Genomic DNA, 22,814 nt, shown 5'->3' with positions numbered 1-22,814 from the left:
CTCTGTAGAGTGCTAGGATTACAGGTGTGTGTCACCACACTCGGCTAATGGGAATAATTTTAAAACTTAAAAAATAATTTAAAAATGGTTTTGGCTTTGAAATGGATATTTTAAAAATTACATTTGAGTTTGGGGCTCTCTGTGATTGGGAATTCTGATTTTCAAACCAAGTAACGAAGCACAATGTGGCCCCCCCCCGCCCCGCGGGTGGTGGGGCTGTTATTCAGCTTCTCCAGTGTCCCCATTCCTGGACAGCGCCAAGGAAAGCTGGAAGCCGTCCCTCCTCTCAGAGCCCAGAGCCCAGGAGAGCCTGCCCAGCCCTCCAGGGTGTTTTCCTCCGCTCTTTGTCTCTGCTTGGCAGAGGTCACCAGGAGGCCGCTCACAGGGACATTACCAGGGCTCCTGCAATTATCTGAGGAGGAAGCATTCCTTAAGGGGAAACCTTGCCAAACGAGCATTCATAAATGGCGGGCTGCTAAGCACACTGGAAAAAGCAATCAGGCTGATAGTTTCAAAAAGAATCGCCTCTCCACCTCCTTGTTGTAGAGTGCGTAAGCAATGTGAAGCAGGGTTGAAAATGTGAGCAGGCTTTAAACTTTTGGGGTCCTTTCACATAAATCCAGATGCCCTCGGGTTGAGAAAACAGACGGCATTCACGGTGATGGGCTGGGCAGAGGCTTGCAGTCCTGACCACGCGATGAGAAATATTTAAGTTGAGCTGATTTGTTACATAAACATTCTAACCTCAGACTCAATCGGAGCAATCATAGTGCCCTCCTTGGAGCTGGCTGTGCCAAACCCAAGGGGCACGGGCTGTTTTTGGAGCAAAGCTGCCTTTAGTCTCATTTTAATAGTGGGATGAGTGTGGCTGACCATGTAGCTACAAGTTCATAGTTTTAAAGGGGGCATAATGGCTGAGTGCAATTTTATGAAAAGGAACTTGGTGGGTGTCCCCCATTTCCATGGGAGACACGGGGACAGCACATCGTCTGCCATGGGCGCTCATGAGTCCTCTCACCAGGATCTGTTTAGTAGCTGCTATGCATTTAGCACCGGGATAGCACAAAGTGATTCTTAAAAAGGTGAAAGATTAATTCTTAAATTTTAGTATTTGGAACAATTTAGTGAGTTTGTTTAAATAGATTCCCAAGATCAACCCCAGAGAGTCTGATGGAGTTCATCTAAGTAGAGATAAAAACCTTCATTTTAAACAAGTATTTCAGGTTACGGTTAGTGGAGGTTAGGGGAAGAGGAGACTGAGGGAGAGGAATGAAGGAAAGAAAGAGGGAGAAAAAAAGAAAGAGAAGGGACGAAGGAAGGGAAGGCAGGAGAGGGGATGTAGCTAACTGTCAAGACTCTAGATTTAACATCCAGTACTGGAAAAAAAAAATTGAGCCCAGCTGGACAACACATCAAGACTCTGTCTAAAACAAACAAACAAACAAACAAACAGATATTGCACGGGGGCAGGGGGAGGGGTTGTGAGCAACCCACCAGGGGCATGTTGTAGGCCATGGCATCTGACCTGTGATTTCTGAAACTTTCACTGTGTGTCCTATGTCAGAGGTTTCAGTTCTCAGGAACCAAATCCTGCTCATGAAGCCCTCCAGGGGTGCCCACATCAGCACCAGTTCCTCAGAGGGACCAGCGTGACTGACAATTCTGACACTGACTGTCAGCACAAAGCCCACACATTAGCAGGCAGACTCCCTAACAACAGTGCCTTCCCTTCAGGCCCAAGTGGCAGGAGCATTTGCAACAAATGGATACATTTACTGGAAAATATTTATTGACTAACCACCACTTTCCAGCACTGTATTCAATGGCTGGGGATACAGTGAACATCAAAAAGCTGTTCTCTCCTGTTATAGAACTTGTATGTTGACTTCCTGGGTTTTTGTTGTACTGGAGATGTAACCCAGGGCCTTGGCACTGAGCTCTGCCCTCAGTTGTTTTATTTTTAATGTTGAGACAGGGTCTCACAAAGTTGCCCAGGTTGGCCTTGAGGGTGGCATCCTCCTGCCTCAGTCTCCAAAGTGTCTGGAATTACAGGTGTGCCATCACGCCCAGCTTCCTGTTCTTAAAACATTCTATTTCATGTGTGGTAGCTGCCCCTGCACATTTGTAGAATGAATGGGTGAACTGAAAGTTATTCAACAAGGGTGAGATCCTTTACCACACAAATATACAGTGGTAAAACTTGCGATGCCCAGAACTCAGATGCAAGCGGTGATCCTGTGAGCTGGCGGTGGGGGCCAGGCCACTGGAGGACTTGGTTGCTGCACAAATCCGTAGTCACATAGGGAGTCCCCCTCCCCAATGGGGTGGGGTGTGGAGCTGGCTCCGGGAAGGGCTGCTAACCAAGCTGTGATCTACTTTGAGTAAGGTCCTGCTACTTGGCTGAGCCGGGCTGGGGAAACTGCCAACAGGGCTGCTTACCCAAGAAACTCTAGATGTAAGGAGGGACCTGTGGACCTTAGGGATAGCCTGAGGCACAGATGTAGAGGTAGCAATGCGGCCCCTGAGCCAGGCTGCAGGATTTTCATCTTGTGCGGGATGTGGTAACCTGTGCTTCACACATCCCTGTAACAGGCTGGGAGCCTGTGGATCCTTTCTCCGAATAGTATGTTTTTTGGTACCAAGGATCGAACTCACGACCTCACGCTTGCCAGGCAGGTGCCTATGCTGCTGAGCTAAGTCCCCGACCCCTGAATAGTATTTTTAATACCTGGGCTTAAAAGTGAATGAATGGGAACAAACTGAAGATCGTGAAGCATGATTATTAACACATGGAAAAGGCAATAGATTTGGTGACAGCAGAACCAAGTGATGCTGTTTACAGATGAAGCAAGGCAAGTGGTAGGCTGATAACTACCATCAGTTTGCGGTAGTGATGAGCATAAATGCTGAGAATATCTACAGAAGCTCTTACACAGCACACTGGCAGCAGACAGGTGCTGCTAACATTACTCTGGTTCATTGCTGACATTCACAATAGAAGGAAATGGTACATTCCAACTGGAGGCAGGGAAAATAAGGATGCTCATTTGTTTTGCTATTAAAAATCAAAGAGCCCTGAATGCTAGTACACACCTTTATGTAGCTATCACAGCTTTTTTTTGGGGGGGGGACGGGTCCCAGCTACATGGGAATTAAGACACTACTCGAAGATCTGTTTATTGATCAATCAAGATGCTCGACTGTTTTGCAGCAGCTGGAATGTTAAATGATGATGCTATGTGAATGCATGTATATTTATTCCTTTGTGCATACAAATACATACAAAAGCAAACATATAAATGTGAGTATAGGTTCTTCTGAAATAAAGTTTAATTTAACAACTTATTTGCAGGCATGTGTACATGATGACAAAAATTAAACTCTGGCTAGGATCGGATGGAAAGGAGCTCTTTAAACAGCTACTTTATTATTTATTTATTTAATGTTTGAGATAGGGTCTCGCTGTGCAGTTCATGCTGGCCTTGAGCTTGCTTTGTAGTCCAGGCTGGTCTTGAATTTGCAACAATCTTCCTGCCTCAGCCTCCCGGGTGCTAGGATTTTTGGTATGTGCCACCACGCCCAGTTTAAACAGCTACTTTTTAATTTAAACACATATATCCATAGGGTTGTGGCGGAATCAGCACCTTCCAGTTACACTGGCAAGAAGGGGACAGTGTTCATCAGGGTGAGGGGGTGTAGCTCTGTGGCACAGCGTGTGCCCAGCATGCCAAGGCTCTGGATCAAGTCCTGTGCCACACACACATGCACCCACGATTAGTGAAGGCCTTGACTGCCTGCTTATCACCAGCTGACCCTCACAGCGTGTTCTTCGTGGGTTTCTGCGAAGGGACTCTCCTGGTCTGTGACCTCGCCCTTGCAGGTGTGCTCACCACTGATCATCAGGCAGAGGAGGGGTGTGACCACTCTTCTGTGTGCCTTGGTGGGGAGTGGGGGCCCCTCACCATTTCTGTATATCCAGTGACAGTCCAAAAGCAATCACAGTCCATCCTTTTTGGGAAGATAATTCACCGAGCAAAGGGGATGCTTATTATTATTTTTTGAGACAGGGAGGGTCTTGCTATGCAGTTCAGGCTGGGCTTGCACTCACTGTGTAGCCCAGGCTGGTCTCAAACTCAGCTGTGGAGCCACACGGGACCCATAGCATAGGTGTGTGCCACCATACCTGGCTCAAAAGGGTGTGTCTTTTATTTTTCACTGGGGCCTCAGGAGACACAGCTGATCACTGGCTCCTCTCACCCTTATACAGAAGGTTGAATGGATGAATGCTAAGCCTGTGTGCCTATATCCTGGACTGACTCTCCTTCCACCCATTCACAGAAACAATTCACCGTGAGTGGGAAGCTCATTTGTTAGGCTGCCATGGGGCTCTTTTCCTGGTGGAGACAGCACAACCTCAACAGGTACGTACCCGCAGTAGGGCAGTGAAAGAGGAAAGAGAGAGCCCCAGGAGACACCTGGCGCTAGTATGACCCCACTGGGGAGAAGTCTGGAGTCCCCACCACACCTGTGGTACACTGGCTTCCAGGTGAGCGCTCGGAGAGAGAGGAAGTGTTTTGATTTTGGAGATGATGGTGAAACCAGTAAGAAACAAAGCCCCTGGCCTACAGCGTGTCTTCTAAAATATGCTTTTAATGAAAACGTTTCCGGAAACGAAAGAGGAAACTTTAAATGACAGAGGAAATTAGTAAAAACCTGTACAGCAGAAGGCAATGGCTTAAAAAAAAATTGGTTCACAAGGAGACAAACTACTTCCTGAGTACGTTATGATGTGGGGAACAAGCTCACCGAGTGCTCCTAACTGTCAAACAGATTCATGTGACATACCAGGAACTGCATTTTCAGAGAGGTGTGGTCTCAGGGAAAGGCTAAGGACCCAGAGGGACACTTGAGAATTGCCAAGTGAAATTATACTTGGGGCAGACAGCCTTTGAGTGGGGAGGCTTTTTAGCTATCAGTGTTTGGAACAAACTAAATTGTGCATAAAGATGTATTATGGGCAAATAGGGTCACTGGCAGGGGACAGGCATGAGCACGGCAGGAAGGTCCTGCAGGAGGCGCCTGGGGTCCTTGGGGTATTTATGGTGACTATTTTACTTATACTGCTTAGAGGACAATCACTCCTTGTTTGTTCCTAAATCCTTGCTTTTGTTTCCGATATAATTTTATATTATCGTAGGGGAAAATGGAAATACAGAAGGGCCACCAGCTCTCAGGAGGAGGACGGAACATTCTCTACTGTGAACTATGGGCTGGGCAAAAGGAAAGACATTTGACACACACCTGACCTTTACGGGCTCCTTTTCCTGTCGCCGTGGGCCTTACAGAGTAAAGGCCATTGAGATTCATTTACAGTGGAAGAAACAAATACAAATATATTTGTTTTTCTGTAAGTGATGTAAATTCCACTGGCACCCAAGAGCAGCAGAGGGTATACTATGCACTTTGTAATAAGAAACCTCACAATTCTCCAGCAGCTACAGGACCTCACACTTGACCAGATATTTCTCTATGTGTTTGTTGTTTCTTTTTTCCTTCCCTTCCTCCCTCCCTCCCTCCTTCCTTCCTTTTCTTTTTCTTTCTTCTCTTTCTTTTTGCCACAGTTATAAAGCTCTGATTTCACTTACAAGTTAAAGTATATTAGTTTCAGGTAACAAATAATCCCACCCACTTCACATGGATGGTGACATTCAAGGGTAATTTTATCTGGCACTGGAAGCCTACTGGTTGGTTTCTAGATCCATCTTTATTTTCAGCTCAAAGAAAAAACAGGGGTGTAGCTTAGCGGTAAGGTGGTAACCTAGCATGTGCAACATCCTATACACACACACACACACACACACACACACACACACACACCCCGAGAGAGAACACACTAGGAAACACCATAGTGGAAAATGTTACCTTTTAGTTCACACTCTCATAATCCCTTAGTCCTATAAAATAAACATTCTAAAGTATAAGCAGTGGGAAATAATGTAAACTCTGCAGAACCAAAATAAATTAGCTCCTTTCAAACTCAGCGGAGGTCCTTCTGCTGAACACTACACTCTGCTGCAAATAAAATCAGCACGATGACTCGAATGAAGACGTCTTTGGCCTGTGTCACCGTTTCTCCAGCACTGCATAACAGGCATAGTTCACATTCGCTGTCTTCTCCAAATGCAGCAAAAAGGCAAGGAGATGTTTGTGTTTGAGAGCCTAAAAGATAGAAAAAAAAATATTTTTCCTCAGTGGTTTAAGAAGTGCTTTTTCCTTTGGTGTGAAACCATAACTATATTGTAGCTCTAAACTCCGAGGCCAAAAGATAATTCAAGGGCAGAGAAATGACTGTTTGCAGGGCAAGGCTGGGGTTTTACTGTGAGATGTGGGTTCAGATTTGATCTGCTCTGCGACCTGGAGTCAGCTTGGCCCCTGCAGGCAGCCTCAGAAGTCTGGTTGCTTTGGATTTCTGGAGCAGGTCTGACGATGGACCCTGGGACCATGTTGGGGTACATGGACCTGAGCTTGTTGCTATCTAAAAGCTTTGTTGCTTCTCCCAGAGAAGGTTCCATGCCCACCTCTAACCCTGCAACCTTGTTGAAAGACAGTGATCAGAGTACATTTTAAAAACAATAAACAAATATGTTTGCCACTCTAGGAAAAACATGATTGTAAGGATGTAGGCTCGCACCTGAACTTATACATGGAAAGATTTATCTGCAGCCAAAAGACTTTGCCAGCGTGCTGGCCAGCGTGTGGGCCTCCCGTGGAAAACTGCAAGGGCCGGCCGCAGAGGAGACGCTTGATTAGTTTAAAAGCAGAACACACTGTCACAGTGGGTGACGGGGACTTTAAACACTCCCCTAACATCTGACTCAAGTCAGGGGAGTAAACACAAAACAGTTACTGCAAGTGTAACAACTGAGCAAAGGAAAATACTTTAGATGTTAGAGGGGAGGTTTGGCGGGTACAGACCTTGACACCCACCGGGCCCCCACAGCGGCTCCCTTGACCCTGAACAAGAGGGTCAGTGAATCCCCAGGGTGGGCTCTGGGGATCAGAGAGGACCCCATGCCTGGCAAGGCAAGGCTGGGACAGGGCCTTCCGTGCAGCAGGGTAGCAGACACGACTGCTGTGTGGAGAGCACAGCACCGCAGTCCTGTGCTTAAAGGGGCTTCTGTCTGTCTGTCCCCCATTGCGAGGAAACCCAGGACTGCAAGTCTGATTACAGATGAAAAAAAAAAAACTCAGATACAACAGCTAAGGTGAGAACATATTAACATGTATTGTTTATCCAGTGGGGGGAAATCACTTTAAGAAGTTTATTCTGTAGGAAGTATTATGGAAGACAGATTATATGGAGTTCTATTTTGGTATGGGAACTTTAAGAAATCAAAACATTTCTTTTCTTTGTTCTTCCCTTTCCCTTCTCTTTCTTCCCCTTCCCTCCCTTTCCTTCTTTCCTTCTTCTTCAGTACTGGCGATTGAACTCATGGCCTCACCCGGAGTTTCATTTATCCCCAGTCCTTTTTATTTTGACACAGGTTTCTGCTAAGTTGCCCAGGCTCAAACTTGGAATCCTTCTGCCTCAGCCTCCTGAAGAGCTGAGGACCCAGGTGTGTACCACCATCCTTGGAAAGGAATTTAAGGGGAGTTAAGATGTGAAAACTGCTACTTAAGCTTCAAGAGATCTAATAGGAGAGGGTTAATTATCTATCACTGGCCTGGAAAGGGGCCAGGGGCCAGGTGTGCTGTGCTCTGGGCTCAGGTCACTGCCCTCTTCCTTGAAGCACAATGCGGATGAGCAGCTTTGGAACTGCTGTGTGGAAAAGACCTGAATTGTGGGGCCCACTGCTCTTGGCGTTGCACCTGCTGGGGTGGGAGAGGCCCTGTCTGGAGAGGGGCTGGCACGAAGCCACCAACTGAACATTAATTTATGCTTATGAAGCATCTTTGATCATTTCCATCCTAAATGCAGTTTAGGGGTGAAACGAGCTGGTATGTTTTGTTGTAAGCCCGATTCTAGAATGGCCACTCTTTGGTCAATAACACTCAATGATAACAGAACCACAGTAACCGGATTTCATACTAAATAGACCTTTGGACCAACCAGAATGAAGGGAGCACCTGAATTTTTCAGGAATTTGGCCAGACTCTATTGTGTGTTCATTTGAATGAATCCTGCCAGGGCTCAGAAAGATGAAGGTTCAAACTGAGAAATAAGACACAGAGACACAAGCCCCCCAAAACAGTCACCTTCAAACAAGAGGCTGAACAGCCAGAATGGTTTCACTGGGAAACTTTGTTTTAATGAGTTCTATTTTGTGACATCCAAAGAATGACTCATGCTGTATTCTAACAATAGTGAAAGCAGCCAGGGCGGGACAAGGAGCCAGGGCTCAAGTTCTGGTGATTTCTTGGCTCTCAAGCAATTTCCTCGAGGGTGAGGTGGGCAGGAAAGAGGGGGGCGGGGGGAGTGAAGTGCTCATCAGCTGTGCACAGGTCTCCTCTTCTGGTTCCCTTCGCTTCTCCAGGAGTCACGAATGTGTCACCTGGGAACCGAGATCCAGGATGATCCACAGAGGAAATGGACCGGGCATTTCCTCTTCTGATCTAAGTAGTCTAAGCCGACTGCTGCCCAACATTTAACAGTTTTATTTTATGCATTTTTAATGTCTAAAAACCTTTGGCTATTAGTAGAAATGGTCTTTGCTTTCCCGTGAGGGGCACAGGAAATAGAATGTTTCTTCGATCATTATATCAGGGAGTCACTAAGTGGGATTTTGTTTTGTAGGATGGTTTTTATCTTAGGACACCCTGGATCTTTCTGCCATTGTTTAAGCAGGGTCAGATAATGGGTTTGGAACTGCTACCTTGCCAGCTTGGAGTAGGATTTAGCAGCTGACAAAGAGGCAGTCTCGGATAAATGGAGCGTGTGTGTGTGTGTGTGTGTGCGCGTGTGCGTGTGTGTGTTTCCTCACTCACACAGAATTAAGTAAATAAAAGATGCCCATTACATTTTGACTGAGAAGAATTTGGACAGAGCTAGAGTTTAAATACTCCAATAAATGTTGTTAGTTAAACATCACCCGGCTCACAGGATTGATGCCAGCACTGGTCATGGTGGAGGTGACGTAATGACATGTGTTACCGGAAAAGAGAGGCAGTGTCACACAGCGGGCAGGCAGCTCTGCAGCCCCACAGGTCGGGTGGGCCTCAGCCAGCACCTTTCAGGGGCCACAGGGCAAGTCTCAGTGGCCTCATGGGACAATACCTGCCTCGAAGAGGGCAAGTGTCCTGGAAGGCACGGGAGGTAATTACCGCTGCCTGGCGTCCTGACCATAGCTCCTACCATCTGTAGAAAAAATCTAGGGGAGCGCATGTTAGGAAACATGAGTATCTTCAGCAATAAAGGACGGGGATGTGTGTGTTAGTGAAGTGAAGGGCATGTCCCTTGACAATACCAGAGTCTTAACTGCAATAATTACAGCATAATTGGGCTAATAATATGACCTCCTTAGAGAGCAAATGAAAATTGACCAAAAGCCTGGAAAAATACTAATCAAGAGAGATGAGAATTGTACACACTTGTTCCGGAGACAAAGGACAGAGATGTACCATTCAAGATTCTTGACATGAAAAGAGATTAGTTAGGCCAAGGCTCGATTTTTGTTGCTATTTTCTCCAAACCTACCTGAAAAATCCAAGACATTCACAACACAAAGTCTCAACAAAAGACCAAAAAAGCACTGTTATCAAAGTGTAATTTTATGGGTTTCTTTGTGAAACTCCTCATCCTTTCCATTTTCTAGTTTTTTTTTTTTTTTCAGGAATAATGAAGATAAAACCAGTGGTAGTGGCTTCAGATTAATTCAACCTCTTTCCTCAGCAACAAATACACAGAACTACCTCCCCAAACATGAAACCAACAGCCCCACACCTTGTCTTAATATAATTCCACCCAGGTTAGGTATGCAGCGTTTTTAGTAAGAAAGACTTCTAAAGGGGGGACGCTCCCCATGTTGACAACTGAAGTGACAGCACTGGAGATGGGGACCCTACAGGGTTGGGCCCTTTCACTGAGCTACATCCCCTGTCTCTAACATTCTGTAAAAAGCTCTGCCCTCTTAAACCATGGGGACCATGACTGCAAAGGCCCTGGTATCTGCTTCCTTGTCTCTCCTCTGGCCCTGAGTAGGAAGATCTGCCTAGCTGGATGTGTCTTTTCATCCAGATGTTGCCACAGTCAAGTGTTGGGGGTTGAATGTCACTCTGCCCCCAAATAACTCTGGGCACCTGCCACGGTGATCTTATTGGGGAATAGGGTCTTTTGCAGAGTAATTAGGTTAAGATAGACTTGGGCCTGAAACTAATCTGACTGGTGTCCTTATAAAAAAGAGAATTCGGGGTGAGGTGGTGTACACCTATAATCCCAGCACTTGGGAGGCTGAGGCAGGAGGACTGACATGAGTTTGAGGCCATCCTGGTCGACATAAACTAAATGAGTTCAAGGCCAGCCTTGAACAAACCAAAGCAAAACAAACACTCCCCCCCAAAAAAGAAACAAAGAAAGAGGGAGGGTCACGTGAAAATGGAGACACAGGGGGACAGCCCAGTGACCAAGAGGCAGATTGAAGTGACAGGGAAGGTCCTGGACATCCCTAGGGGAGTACAACACCTGCTCAGGTAACAACCTGACCACAAACGTCCAACCTCCAGAGCTTCAGGAGAACAGATTTGTGTTGTATAAAGCTACCCAGTTTGTGGTACTTTGTTATGGCAGACCTAGGGGACAAGTACACTAGGATTCCTCTAGCATGATTCTAACTGTACCAGAGATGAGAGGTAGAAGGGAAAAGTTACTGCTTTTATCTGGAATAAAAACAATGATTTCACTGGGCTCCTTTGTTTAGGGCACGGATGCTCTAAATACATCTGTATTTGGAGAGAGCATGATTCGATGTCAACTGGACTGAAGTCTGGGTACACTAAGGGCCCTGGACTGACTGTTGAATCGAACGTCCACACTTGGAAGTAGATCCGCGTCACAGGCAGCTGTTAGGTAGGAGTGCATAGTGACCAAGGAAGTAAACCATTGATTGGCTCGTTTTTATAATAAATTTCAGAGAAACAAAACGAAAAGCATTTGAACTGCCAAAGGGTATGGGGGAGGAGTAATAACCCAACAGCCTACCTGGATCAGGTCCTGTGAGGGCCTTGTGACGTTAGAACAAGCCTTTGACTTGCTCTGTTTCTGTGTCAAGATCTATATCATAAAAGCAGGGTCGAGTGGGCAGTCCTGGCATGGTGCTCATCTGGGGAAGAAAACAAAGCGTTACACATTAGCAAATGCTACAAAGCAATCGTGTTGAACACTGTATTTCTGATGACACAAATCATATCATTCAGTACAGCCTTGTAGGACTTGACATTCTGTATACATGCAACTCTAAATTTACCATCTGCTATTTCAATCTTTAAGGAAATTAAATAGAAGAAGCAGATGCTGATGGCGTGTAAATTTAGCCCATGTAGCTTCTCCATGGTCCCACGGCACACTGCAGGTACCAAGTGGTCTAATTCTTTTCTGCTCAGTTGATCTGAACCCCACAAGGCCAGCCCCCAGCCACAGGGGTGGCGGGTGCTGGTGCAGTGAGCCACTGCCTCCTCCTCCTCCTCCTCCTCCCTCCTTCACAGAGGCGGTACCTGTGTCTGTGCCACTCACAGCTCTTGGAGCTCGGCATGAGGGCTCCTGCTGTCTGGATGACAGTCACCTGCCCACCTGCACAAGAACCCACTAAGTGCCCACCTGCTTCATCAGCTCAGTAGCCCACGATGGGGGTCCTCTGTATTATCTTCATTTTACAGGAAACTGAGGTGTAGACAGGGTCAGTGGTCCCCAGTCCCACACACAGGTAGTAACTGCCAGAAAGGCAATCTGACACATGCCTGGAAAGTCACCCGACTGAGTTCACTGCCCGCACCTCTGTGGCACTCTGGCTTTTATAAGGGTGACTGCATTTAGGTCCCTATCACCTTCTGAGCAAGGTCCTTTCGCCTCACATTATTTTACTTCAGTTTCTCTTGCAGCACTCAACACTGAACATGGGACCTTTGCGCGCCCCACCCCCCTTTTTTTCATTTTTAAGACAAAGTCTCCTGCCTCAGCCTCCCAGAAGCCTGGGATTATAGGTATGGGTCACCCCACTCAGCTTCACTTTATAGATAATACTAACGACAGGCACACAGCTCATCAGTGATAGTGACAGGATGAGAGCCAGTTCTACACTGCACAGAGTCTGGAGGAAAGGGCTTCTCAGTGTGTCCTCTGTCACATGAATCAGAAACCAGTGTGCCTGGTGGGAAGCACTGCTTCTCCCAGGTGTCCCACACTGCCCCAGGATCTGGACTTCGAGGCTCCTGGATGGCCCACTCCTTCGCCACATTCATCTAAGTGCTGCTTACAAATCACAGGGGTGTTGATCACCTGCAGGCGGAGGCTGGGGCTCTGCTCAGCCTGGTTCCACCAAGGCTGAGCACTGTGCCATGTAGAATGTCTCCCCTGGCTGAGAGCTCTTCAGGGGACGGGGCTGCAGTGAGTGCAGCCAGGGCTGATCGGCACCCCGGCTGGACCGTCTCTTCCCACCCAGCCAAGTGTGCTCAGGGGACATGGGACCTTGCCAGGGTCATAGACTCGGCTCTCCTCTCTACTTCTCTTCTGTGGGGACCGAACTTTCCTCCCCTGCTCCATGATGTGTCTGGGGACCTGTCAGAAAGGTACTGGGTCAGATTCTACAGGTGTAGCAAGACTCCAGGGGAGTCAGATGCTCTCTGCAGTTTGAGAAGTGCTGACCCAGACAATGTGGCTCCTAGTGGCCCTTTCCCTCTGGCTCCGGGAAACTCCCACAGGGCGCCTTCTCCTTGCCACCTGAGCAGCAGGTGTCAGAGTCACGCATTCCCTGACCTGCTGGGTGGGCTGGCCCTGGAGAGTGGGGGTGGGGCAGAACAAGCAGAGGCAGAGGAAGCAGGTGGAGGCAGGCTGCTGTCTCTGTACTGCACAGGACTGTGCTTCAGGTGTCTGGGATGCCTAAAGAGGCTTCTAGGGTTGCCTGGAATACAGGTCTCATTTATAACACACTATGAGAAAAGGCAGTCTGGGTCCAAATAGTTAACTATAAATACACTTTTGATCCCCAACCTGTTTGAAGGTGGGGAGTTTCTATACTTAAAAGTTTAATATGTGCATGGTTCCCTTATCCTCCTACCATGACTGCTCCTAGCTGGAGGCTAACAGTTTCATACAGCTGAAGACACACCAGAAAGAAAACCATGCTTAGCGTTTTACTGCTCAGACATCTTACACAAGTGACACTGCAGGTACGGCAAGTGGGAATCATTCACCTATTTTCCCAGTGGCCCGATGGGACCATTAATCCTGATTTGTCACCTTCACTGGATAAAGAAATGCCCTGCAGATTAGTAGAGCAAGATGCCTGGCACGTGAGTCTGGCTCACGGAGGCGTGGTTTTGGGGACCGGCTCTGCTCCCTGTTCTACTTCCTGGCCTCCATGATCTAAGCAGCTTTTCTCTGCCACACCCTTTTCCATCATGTTCTTGCCTTAGAGCCAGCTGAATGTCCTCAAAGCAGGAGCTAAATTAAACTTGTCCTTCAAATTGTAGGTGTCAGGTATTGTGTTCCAGCAACAGGAGAGCTAATTAATGCACCTGGATTACAACGCATGCCAGGTTTCTATAGCAATTTCCCTGCCTAGATGCATTTTGAGGTGACATTTTAAGGTATTATGTGGCATTCTAGAGGGTATCTTAATATAGCCGTGCAATCTGTGTGGGGCTCTGGATTTGGAGAAACAAAATTTATCAAGAGGAAGAAATGAATGATCGCATTCAGCCATATGGACACCGTCCCGTCTGTTAGCTTTCTGGGGTAAAGCACCGTTTACGTCATGTGGATTGTAAGGGAGCTACTAAGTAGCTCCTGAGGCTGCCACACTGTCTGCACAGGGCAGAGTGCAGTATCAGGCAGGTAAGGCTGAATTCCACGTCCGGTGACAAAACCCAAGTAGGCCCTGAAGGCAGTGGATTAGGGCCACCTTACAAAGCTGCCGGGGAGGAGTCTATCGGAGAAAGCCCGACTGTCCTGCGCACGTGCTTGTTCGCACCGTTTCCTCAGACCTGAACGTTCTATTCTCTACCTATGACTTTCAGCTGGTGAAAGGCCCAGAATGACACAGCCAGGGAATGACTCGTTTCCCAAAGGCAGATCTACCAGCTGCTGCAAATTACAACAATCATTCTTTGGTCATTCTGATTGTGTCGCAAAACTGGGAGCGAAAATGCTAAGTGTAAAAAGTGCGAGAAATCTTTCCTTCATTTCCAACTCCTTTCTTTCAAATGGGAGGAAAAAAACGAACTGTTTAGACGATGCCCCCGTTCTTTCCTGATGATGCAGTAATCACTTCTGAGAATCAGGACTACTTTATTTGGGATAAACAAGAGCAGACAAAAAAACCACACAGAATCCAGAGAGTCTCCCTGACCTGGGGATAAACAGTCATCTCCAATAAGTCCACTTTAAAAATAAAACCATTTCTGCTGAGCAAATGCAATGTGGGGTTATGTTAAGAAGACTGTATATATTTCAATCAAATTCTCTACCAATAAAATGCCCTAACCCAGGACTGTAACCCCCACACAGGACTCCAAACAGCACTACACTGGAAAAAAAGTCCGGAGAGCCCTTGGGAGCTGATCTCTGGCCACACGCCCGGGTCACTGGGGCTGTGTGTTGACTTTATCTGTGTGCCCTCCACAGAGGCCTCCTGCTTAAAATAGCTAAGGAGCCACTAAATTGTACTTGCTTGTCATATGGCATTACTGGGTTCTTTTACAAAGGCCAAAAAACATGGGCTTTTGTCCTGACCCTTATTTTAACTACAATGCATCTTCCAAATCTTTACTGATTTGGGGTTAACATAACTTATTTTGGGGAAATGAGGAGTCCTATCAATAGCCTTTATGAGCATAAAGACCAGTAAAGATAATGGCTATATACTTAAAATGAGTCACTAAGAAGTAAAAAAAATACTCTTGCTGTAAGTAGAAAAAATATTGTTTTATAATAGAATTTTAATTTCTACTTAGCTAAAGTATCATTGTAATTAGTTTTGTTGTATTTGTGAAAAAAGTCTATTTTCTTATTTCTCCTTAAATTTTCTAATGTTTTCTTACTGAATAAATCATCTTAAGTTTTATTTTGGTTCAGAAAAGTACTATTTGTATGCACATTCAATTTTCCCCTACAGTTCATGATCTGAAGGAGAAGGAAATCTTTCTGCACTTTTCTCTCCTCTCCCAATAGATGAGTGATACATATGAGTGATACATACGATCTTTCAAAAAATACTGAACAACTGCTAGGCACAGTGGCGCAGGTCTCTAACTGCAGCTACTTGGGAAGCTGAGGTGGAAGGATCAAAGGTTCCCGGCCAGCCTGGGTAACCTCCTAAGATCCTGTGTCAAAATAAAAATTTAACAGGAGATGAGGATCTCACTCTGTGATCAAGTATCTGCCTTGCCTGTGGAAGCTCTAGGTTCAATTTCCAGCACTGCAAAAAAAAGCAAAAATGAAAACTTAACCCCAAACTCTTACATCAGTTAGCAACTGTTCAAGTAATGAAGACCAGGCTGGAAAAATCCCTGAGCAGATAAAACTAATAACAAGGAGCCTAAGCCTGGCTTCAACTACATACAAGAGAGATGGAATGTGAGCAAATTTTTTTAAACAAATGCCTATATTAAAGAAAAATAGAAATTATGTTCAACCAATCAGAAGTTCCTGCTTATAGAACTAGAGACTTTCCAACAGAAGAAATTAACTAAGGCAACTATGTAACTGAACTCAAGGCCACGTTTTCTTTGCTTTACTTTTGTGTCCTTCTGTGGAGTGCTTCTGTTGTGGGGCTGGCTCAATTCATGGACCATTATTTGCTCAAATAAACTCTCTAAAAATTGTTTTGCCCAGTTTATCTTTTAAATCCTACATCATCATAGGATTTAAGCAAAAAGAATACTTTTTTTTTTAGTGAAATGGCTAAAAATTTAACATTCTCATATTTCTCTATTTATTTAGCTTTTTTTGAGACAGGGTCTCACTACACAGTTCAGGCTGACCTTGAACTTACTTTTGTAGCCCAGGCTGGCCTTGAATTCAAGTTGATCTTGTGTCAGCCTCCCAAGTGCTGGGATTGCAGGTGTGCAACACCACACTTGCCTTCTAACAACATCTTTATTAAGCAAGACTATTTTCTGAATTATTAATACAAATGCCTGGTATTAGCCCCTTAATATTTTTTAAAATAGATGAGTAAAAATGGAAGATGATTAGCTAGTAAGACACAAGCAAACAAAGAGAAAACTTTCTGGGAATTAGGCTTTTCCTTTGTGTTTCTTCCATTCCTCTTTGGCCATAGGGGCAGAATACTTCATAGCCTATGGACATTTTGGCAGTGATATGAGAAACTGTGGGATGATGACTGCGGGAAACCAGCCCAGTAAACTGCCAAGTAACTGAGGGGGAAGGAGAGGGATTAGAGCTCCAGTTGGGATTCCTATTTCTGTGACTTGGTAGAGATGGTATGTTCTTTTCTCTGAGCACCTAAGTGATCTATAGTCAGGAGTCCTTGGGGAGCCGGAAGTGGGTCGCATAGGTTCACACATCTTTCAGGGTGGCTAAGCAGCTTTGCTACATGGGCTGTCTCTTTCTGTGATCATGAGTGGACAGTGATTCTGCATTCACTTCAGCAACCTTTGTAAGGGCGCACTATTGAGGACACCGAGGTGGTAGGACCTGGTGGGGAACAGCCCTTATAGACAAGACCCTGGGACATTTGGGTCAGGCCATCTTTGCTTGTTAACTTAAACAGAAGTTTTCCATTCTTGACTTTTATATGAAAAGCACAAACTGAATAAAGTCCCAGTTTACTACTCCTTAAAGTGGAAATCATGTTTGATTACTATGAAAATTACCAGGGTGTGCTGGTATAACACAGCTCAAATTAGTCCAATAGGGGTTGGGTTTAGCTCAGTGGTACAGTGCCTGTCTGGCAAGTGTGAGGTCCTGAGTTTGATTCCCAACCCCCGCCCCATTCAAAAAAATTATTCCAATAGACGTCAATGCCCTTGAATGAAAGACTGAACAAGTACAGTTGTTTTCTCTTGGACCAAAAGGAGTCTATCCATTTTTTACTACTGGGATGCCTGTCCCTAACTTGTCTACTTGATAGAACTAACATTTCCAGTACAGAAGTAAAAAGATTCTCTTCCTAATATTGCTTCCCAGAGGCACCTTTGTGAACACTTTCTTGTGTAAACTCCCAAGTAATTTTCTAGTCCTATGTACACATTATGGCTGAATAATATACTTCTATGGTCATGCATAGAAATTGGAAAGTATCATTCTGGAATTTGATTTTAGGGGGATTCAATTTTAAAATTGGTAACTGAACCCAGTTTCTAAACAAGGCAAGAGTGGTGGGGGTTGCTTTTTGGAAAATGAGAGCTCGCTAGAGGGAAAGAAAAAGGATGTGAAGCCAGGGAGTCTGAATGCTCAGAATGAGATTAAAAAGAAAAAGGTTTCCCCCCACAATTTTAGACTTGATTCCTTTTTAGCTTTAGCGTTAGGTTTGATCTCCAGTACTGCAAACAAACAAAACCCCCAAACAAACAAAAGAACAACAACAACAAATCCTAGGGAAAATGAACAATTATATTTGAAATTCTGCTGCGGTAACTAACTCTAGTAGGTGGACAAAAATCCCAGACAGACAGTTCCACAGCAGTGCCACCACTGTACAACCACAGGCTGTTTTTATTCATTCCCAAAAAGGTACGGAAAGGCTGCCACTGCGCAGGTCCTAAGCCACCACTTTTCTTTTTTTTGCAGTGTTGGGGATGGGACCCAGGGCTTCCCCCATGCAGGCAAGCGCTGTACCACTGAGCCGCACCCCCAGTCCTTTTCCATTACTGTATTTTGAGGGAGTCTTATTAACTTGCCTCACTAGCCTCAAACTTTGGGCCCTCCCACCTCAGCCTCCCCAGCAGCAGGGATTGCAGGCACGTGCCCCTCTGCCTGGTTATTCAGATTTTATTCTTCATATTTCCACAAGCTATGGAGAGTCTTCTGTGTCTTCTGCCACTTTCCCATGAGGACCAACTTGTGCCTGTCAACAGCCCCATGAGACAGGTGAGAGAGGACGGGCTTTCCTGCTCCCACCCCCAGGGGAGAAGACTCCACAGGTGTGTGCAAACGCTCAAGGTAGAGCCAGACATCTCAGGGTAACAGGAATGGGTCGGCCTTGCAGGTGTGGCATGAACAAGGCTTCTGCCTCATCAGGGGCGGTGGGCACCTCCCTTTCCTGGTGCAGCTCCCTGGTTAGTGGCCTCCCGGAGCACTGGTTCTTTGTAAACACGGCATAACAATGTACATGACCATTGACACTGTTTCAGAATCAAAGTGCGATAAATAAAGGACTCTAGAATCACATTCACAATATTCACTCTTATAGCATGTGTGATTACCTAAAAGAAAGTAAGTTATGTAGGACAGAAACAGAAACAGGAACTTCAAAGCAAATCTGGCCTATGACTAATTATGCCTCTTTTACGGAATAAACAGTTTACCAGTTTTATGAGACTTTCTCTAATTTTTTTTTAAAGCCAGACAAGCTACCTTAAAAAGCCACATTTGGGGGCTGGGGATTTAGCTCAGTGGCATAAGCGCCTGCTTTGCAAGCAGGCAGTCATGGTACCGATAAAAAAACGAAAATGACAAAAAAAAAAAAAAAAAAAAAAGCCACATTTGGTGGGGATGCGGTACAGTGGTAGTTCACTTGTTTTGCATGTGGGAGGCCCTGAATTAATTCTCTAGTACCAAATACAAAACAAAACAAAACAAAACAAAACAGAAACCCCAAAACCAAAGCAAAAGACCTCAAACCAGAACGTAAGCCATATTCTGTGGTCTCTACTTAAGGCGATCGGATCCACAGTCAGCCTCAAGAGCCAAGACCCAAAGCATTCAAGTAAACAGAAGCAGCTGGGATCAGGAACAGAGACTGCTCTGAGAGCGAGACACCCAGAAGTGTCTCTAGCGACCAGAGCCGGGCACCATGTAGTCAGTGGTCAGGAGAGAAGACCACTGGCTGCAGGATCTGGACAGCTGCGCACAGGAGAAGTGTGAACTGCTCTTGCTTCCCTGGCATTTTCACAGCATCCCTGCTGTCAGTGTCTTAAGAATCTTCCCCATGAGGACTTCACTAGCTCATGATTTCAAAGCTTAATAATAAGTAATTAAATTCTGGTTTTTGAGAAGCTCCTCCCCTGAAAATTAACTGATGCTCTGGGCATGGATTTTACTCCAAAGTGGGGATCAAATCCAAATCCAGAGCTTTGGGCTCTCTCACTGAGCCATACCCCTATGCAGCCTAGTTTTGCATCTCTTCTTTCCAGAGATAACAAAGTGCTGTGCAGCAAAACATTAAGGCAGAGAGAAATCAGGTCTGTTATTAAAGTTTTCCTTTATGCTTCTCTTGGGCCAGGGGCAGAGTGGGTCCCTGAGGAGGAATGGGGTGATGGGGAGAGAGGAGGGGAAGGGTTAGTAAAGACCTCACTCATGCTCACCAAGCTGACTATGATATCCAGACCTTCAGGTAACTCAGACGAGATCCCAGTTGCGCGCTCAGGACATCAGACCAGTTTTACAGGTGATTTACTTTATGTTGTGGACTGAATGGTGTCCCTCATAAACTTCACACGCTGAAGCCTTAATCCTCCAAATGTGGCCATGTTTAGAGGTGGGCCTTTCAAGGGTAATTACCCAAACAAGACCACAGAGGTGGACCCTGCTCTCACAGGGCTGGTGTGTATAGCAGAAGAGGCGGAGACATGAGGGGGTGACCTCGCACAGAGGAAAGACCAGGGGAGGACCCAGGGAGAAGGGCCCAGCTGTGGACGCCACCTTGATCTTGTTTCTGTGGTCTCAACCCCCGAGCCTGGGCTTCATGCTGTCAACCCTAGCAGACGGCCTCGAGTTGCTCCTGTGGACACTGTTCCACCCTATACAGACTTCCTTGAGTCCTGGCCTGACTCCTAACACACTGCTTGCAAATGCTTCCGTGATCAGGACACCGGAGCAGAGAGTGAGGTGGCCGCTGGCTCCCCTCCCTTCTCCAGGCTTTCCAAAGCCTCTGACATGCTGGGGGACACTGGTGGCCAGGCTGACTTCCTTGACAAATGGCAGAGGTGGAAGAAAAAGAAAGTTGTGGACCGAGCATCCTTACTCCCATCACCTCTGCACATACATGATGGAGCCGAACTGAACAGAGGGGTGCAGCTGGGTGTGCAGTGAGTGCTCGGCATGCACAGGGACCTGGACCCCACGCTTAGAGCGCAGCCCCACACAGCCAGGAAAAGGAGGGACACTGAGAGAACAGCGCGAGGAGTCCTCCCCACCCGAGTTTAATGTCCGCCAGGACAAATCACACATATGGCTCAAAGGATCAGACCCTCCTGAAGGCTTACTGTAAAAAATGACTGCCCCTTCTCACACCTCTCTCCTTGACAGCACTGCCTACAATGAGAGGCAGCCACCACCAACCCTCAGCTGTGTCCTCTTCTCCTCACTGCTTTGTCTTTTTATTGTGGGGGGAAGGGGGAGACGGTACTGAGATTGGGTCTCACTACGCAGTGCAGGCTGGCCTTGGACTCACTATGTAGCTCAGGCTGGCCTTAAACTTGTGGCAATCCTTCTGCCTCAGCCTGCCAAATACTGGGATTATAGGTGTGTACCACCACACCTGTGTAAAATCTTCTCATTTTTAAAGAGTAGTTTTTTAAAATTGAATTTTAAGAGTCCTTTTGTATTTTGCATATACAACCTTATCCGACAGACGAGTGGCAAGTATTTTCTCTTCTCGTGAAGCTTCTTAGTTCCCAAATATTTGGGCTTTTTCCAGGTATCTTTCAGTGGTGATTTCTAATTTAATTCCATTGTGGTTAGAGAACATATTTTGTGTGATTTGAATCATTTAAAATTTATTGAGATTTATTTTGTGGCCCTGAAGATGGTCTATATCTTGGCAAATGCTCTGTGTACATTCGCAAAGAATGTGTACTCTGCTGTTGTTGGGTGGAGTGTTCTATTCATGCCAAATAGGTCAAGCTGGATTGCAGTACTGTGCAAGCCTTCCATGTCGTTAGGACTTTCTTTTTACTTGTGCTGAGAAGGGATTTTAAATCTCTCATTGTATTTTTCCTTGGATTTTTATCTTTTTTTTTCTTTCTTTCTGTAAAGTGATGCTCTGCTATTTTATCCACCAACACAAGATTATCATATCTGTTGATGAAATGGTCTTTTTTTAATGTTAAAAAGTAACCCCCTTCATCTTTGGTACTATTCTTTGCTCTAATTTTACTTAGATGTTAACCTACTACTTCAGTTGTCCTCCAGTTAGTACTCGTGTTAGCATTTTCCCATGCTTGTACCTTTAACCTACAATGCCCTCCCCCTCAGTAGTTTTGCTTTCCATGGTTTCAGTTACCGCCTGTCATCTGTGGCTCAAAAGATACCGTTCAGTACAGTAAGATATAATCAGATGCACATGCATAGTCCGCATTCACATAACTTTTTGGTTTTTTTTGAGACATGGTCTTGCTATGTAGTCCAGGCTGGCCTTGAACTCACTGTGATCCTCCTGCCTCAGCCTCTTGAGTGCTGGGATTACAGGTGTGTGCCATCATGCCTGGCCATATTCACATAATTTTTATTACAGTACATTGCTGTAATTATCTATTACATTACTGGGATTACTGTTATTCATTTCTTATTGTGCCTAACTTTGTCTTTATGTTTAAAGTCAGTTTCTTGCTGACAGCATGTGATTGCACTTACATCTTTAGGCCAATCTGACAACCTCTACATTGTAATGGGGGTGTGGATAATTTACTTCTAATGTGGTTATTGCTACAGCTGAGTTTAAATCTACTATTTTACTATTTTTTTTCCTTGCTGTCCTAACAGTCCTTTGTTCTATTTTCCCCCTTTAGTGACTTTCTTTTTAAAGACAAGTTCTCACTACATCCAGGCTGGTGCTAAATTAGCTATGTAGCTTGGACTTGCCACAAACTCATGATCCTCCTGCCTCAGCCTCCTGAGTTCTAGAGTTGCAGGTATGTGGCCTTTCCAACCTAACTTCTTTGGATAGAGTATTTTTAGTGACTGCATTTTATCTCTTTTGTTGGCTTATTAACTATAGCTTTTTGTTATATTCTTCCTCTCCCACCCCTTCTTCTCCTTCACATATTCTTTCTACCCAAAGGACTTTAATTTTTTCTGTATCTCAGGTTGGCTAGTGATGAGTTCCTTCAGCTTTTGCTTGCTTAAAAACATGCTTATTTCACTTTTGTTTTTGAAACATACGTTAAAGAGATAAACACTTGTAGCCTGCGATTAGTCTTTCATTACTTAAAAATGTCAATCCACTATCTCCTAGTCAGTGTTATTTCCCACAAGAAATCCGCTGTCACTTTATATTTGTTCTTCCGTACATAATGGGTCTTTTATCCCCTGACTACTTTGAATATTCTTTAGGTTTACTTATTTAGTCATTCACTTATTGATGGCTGGGATCGACCCCAGGGCCTTGCAGAACAGAAGCATGAGCTTTACTACTAAGCTTACACCCTAGCTCCTACCACTGGCTTTAAACAACATATACTAAGATGGAATGGCGTAAGAA

General features: G+C 45.5%; 1 protein-coding gene across 3 annotated transcripts in view; it reads right to left on the bottom strand.

The window, feature by feature from the left end:
• Nucleotides 1-5,745: 5,745 nt before the first annotated feature.
• Mthfd1l (methylenetetrahydrofolate dehydrogenase (NADP+ dependent) 1 like) overlaps nucleotides 5,746-22,814 on the bottom strand; it is a 180,997-nt gene continuing 163,928 nt past the window's right edge. For 2 of the 3 annotated variants that reach the window (XM_023564547.2, XM_023564546.2), the window contains exons 27-28: nucleotides 11,195-11,315; nucleotides 5,746-6,219 (exon numbers count right to left, since the gene is read on the bottom strand). In XM_023564547.2, the coding sequence (XP_023420315.2) occupies nucleotides 11,226-11,315 (90 nt within the window). In that variant the 3' untranslated portion in view covers nucleotides 5,746-6,219; nucleotides 11,195-11,225. Of the gene's footprint in view, nucleotides 6,220-8,284; nucleotides 8,553-11,194; nucleotides 11,316-22,814 lie in introns of those variants that run through there. The other variant, XM_063232907.1, reaches the window with a different exon arrangement.

The sequence above is a fragment of the Cavia porcellus genome, unplaced genomic scaffold (genome assembly GCF_034190915.1).
Source record: "Cavia porcellus strain 051 isolate PalLab524CR breed Dunkin Hartley unplaced genomic scaffold, mCavPor4.1 scaffold_22, whole genome shotgun sequence".
In the NCBI taxonomy this organism is placed as follows: domain Eukaryota; kingdom Metazoa; phylum Chordata; class Mammalia; order Rodentia; family Caviidae; genus Cavia; species Cavia porcellus.
The sequence above is the reverse complement of the archived record's forward strand: the minus strand, read 5'-3'. Positions and strand labels throughout refer to the sequence as shown.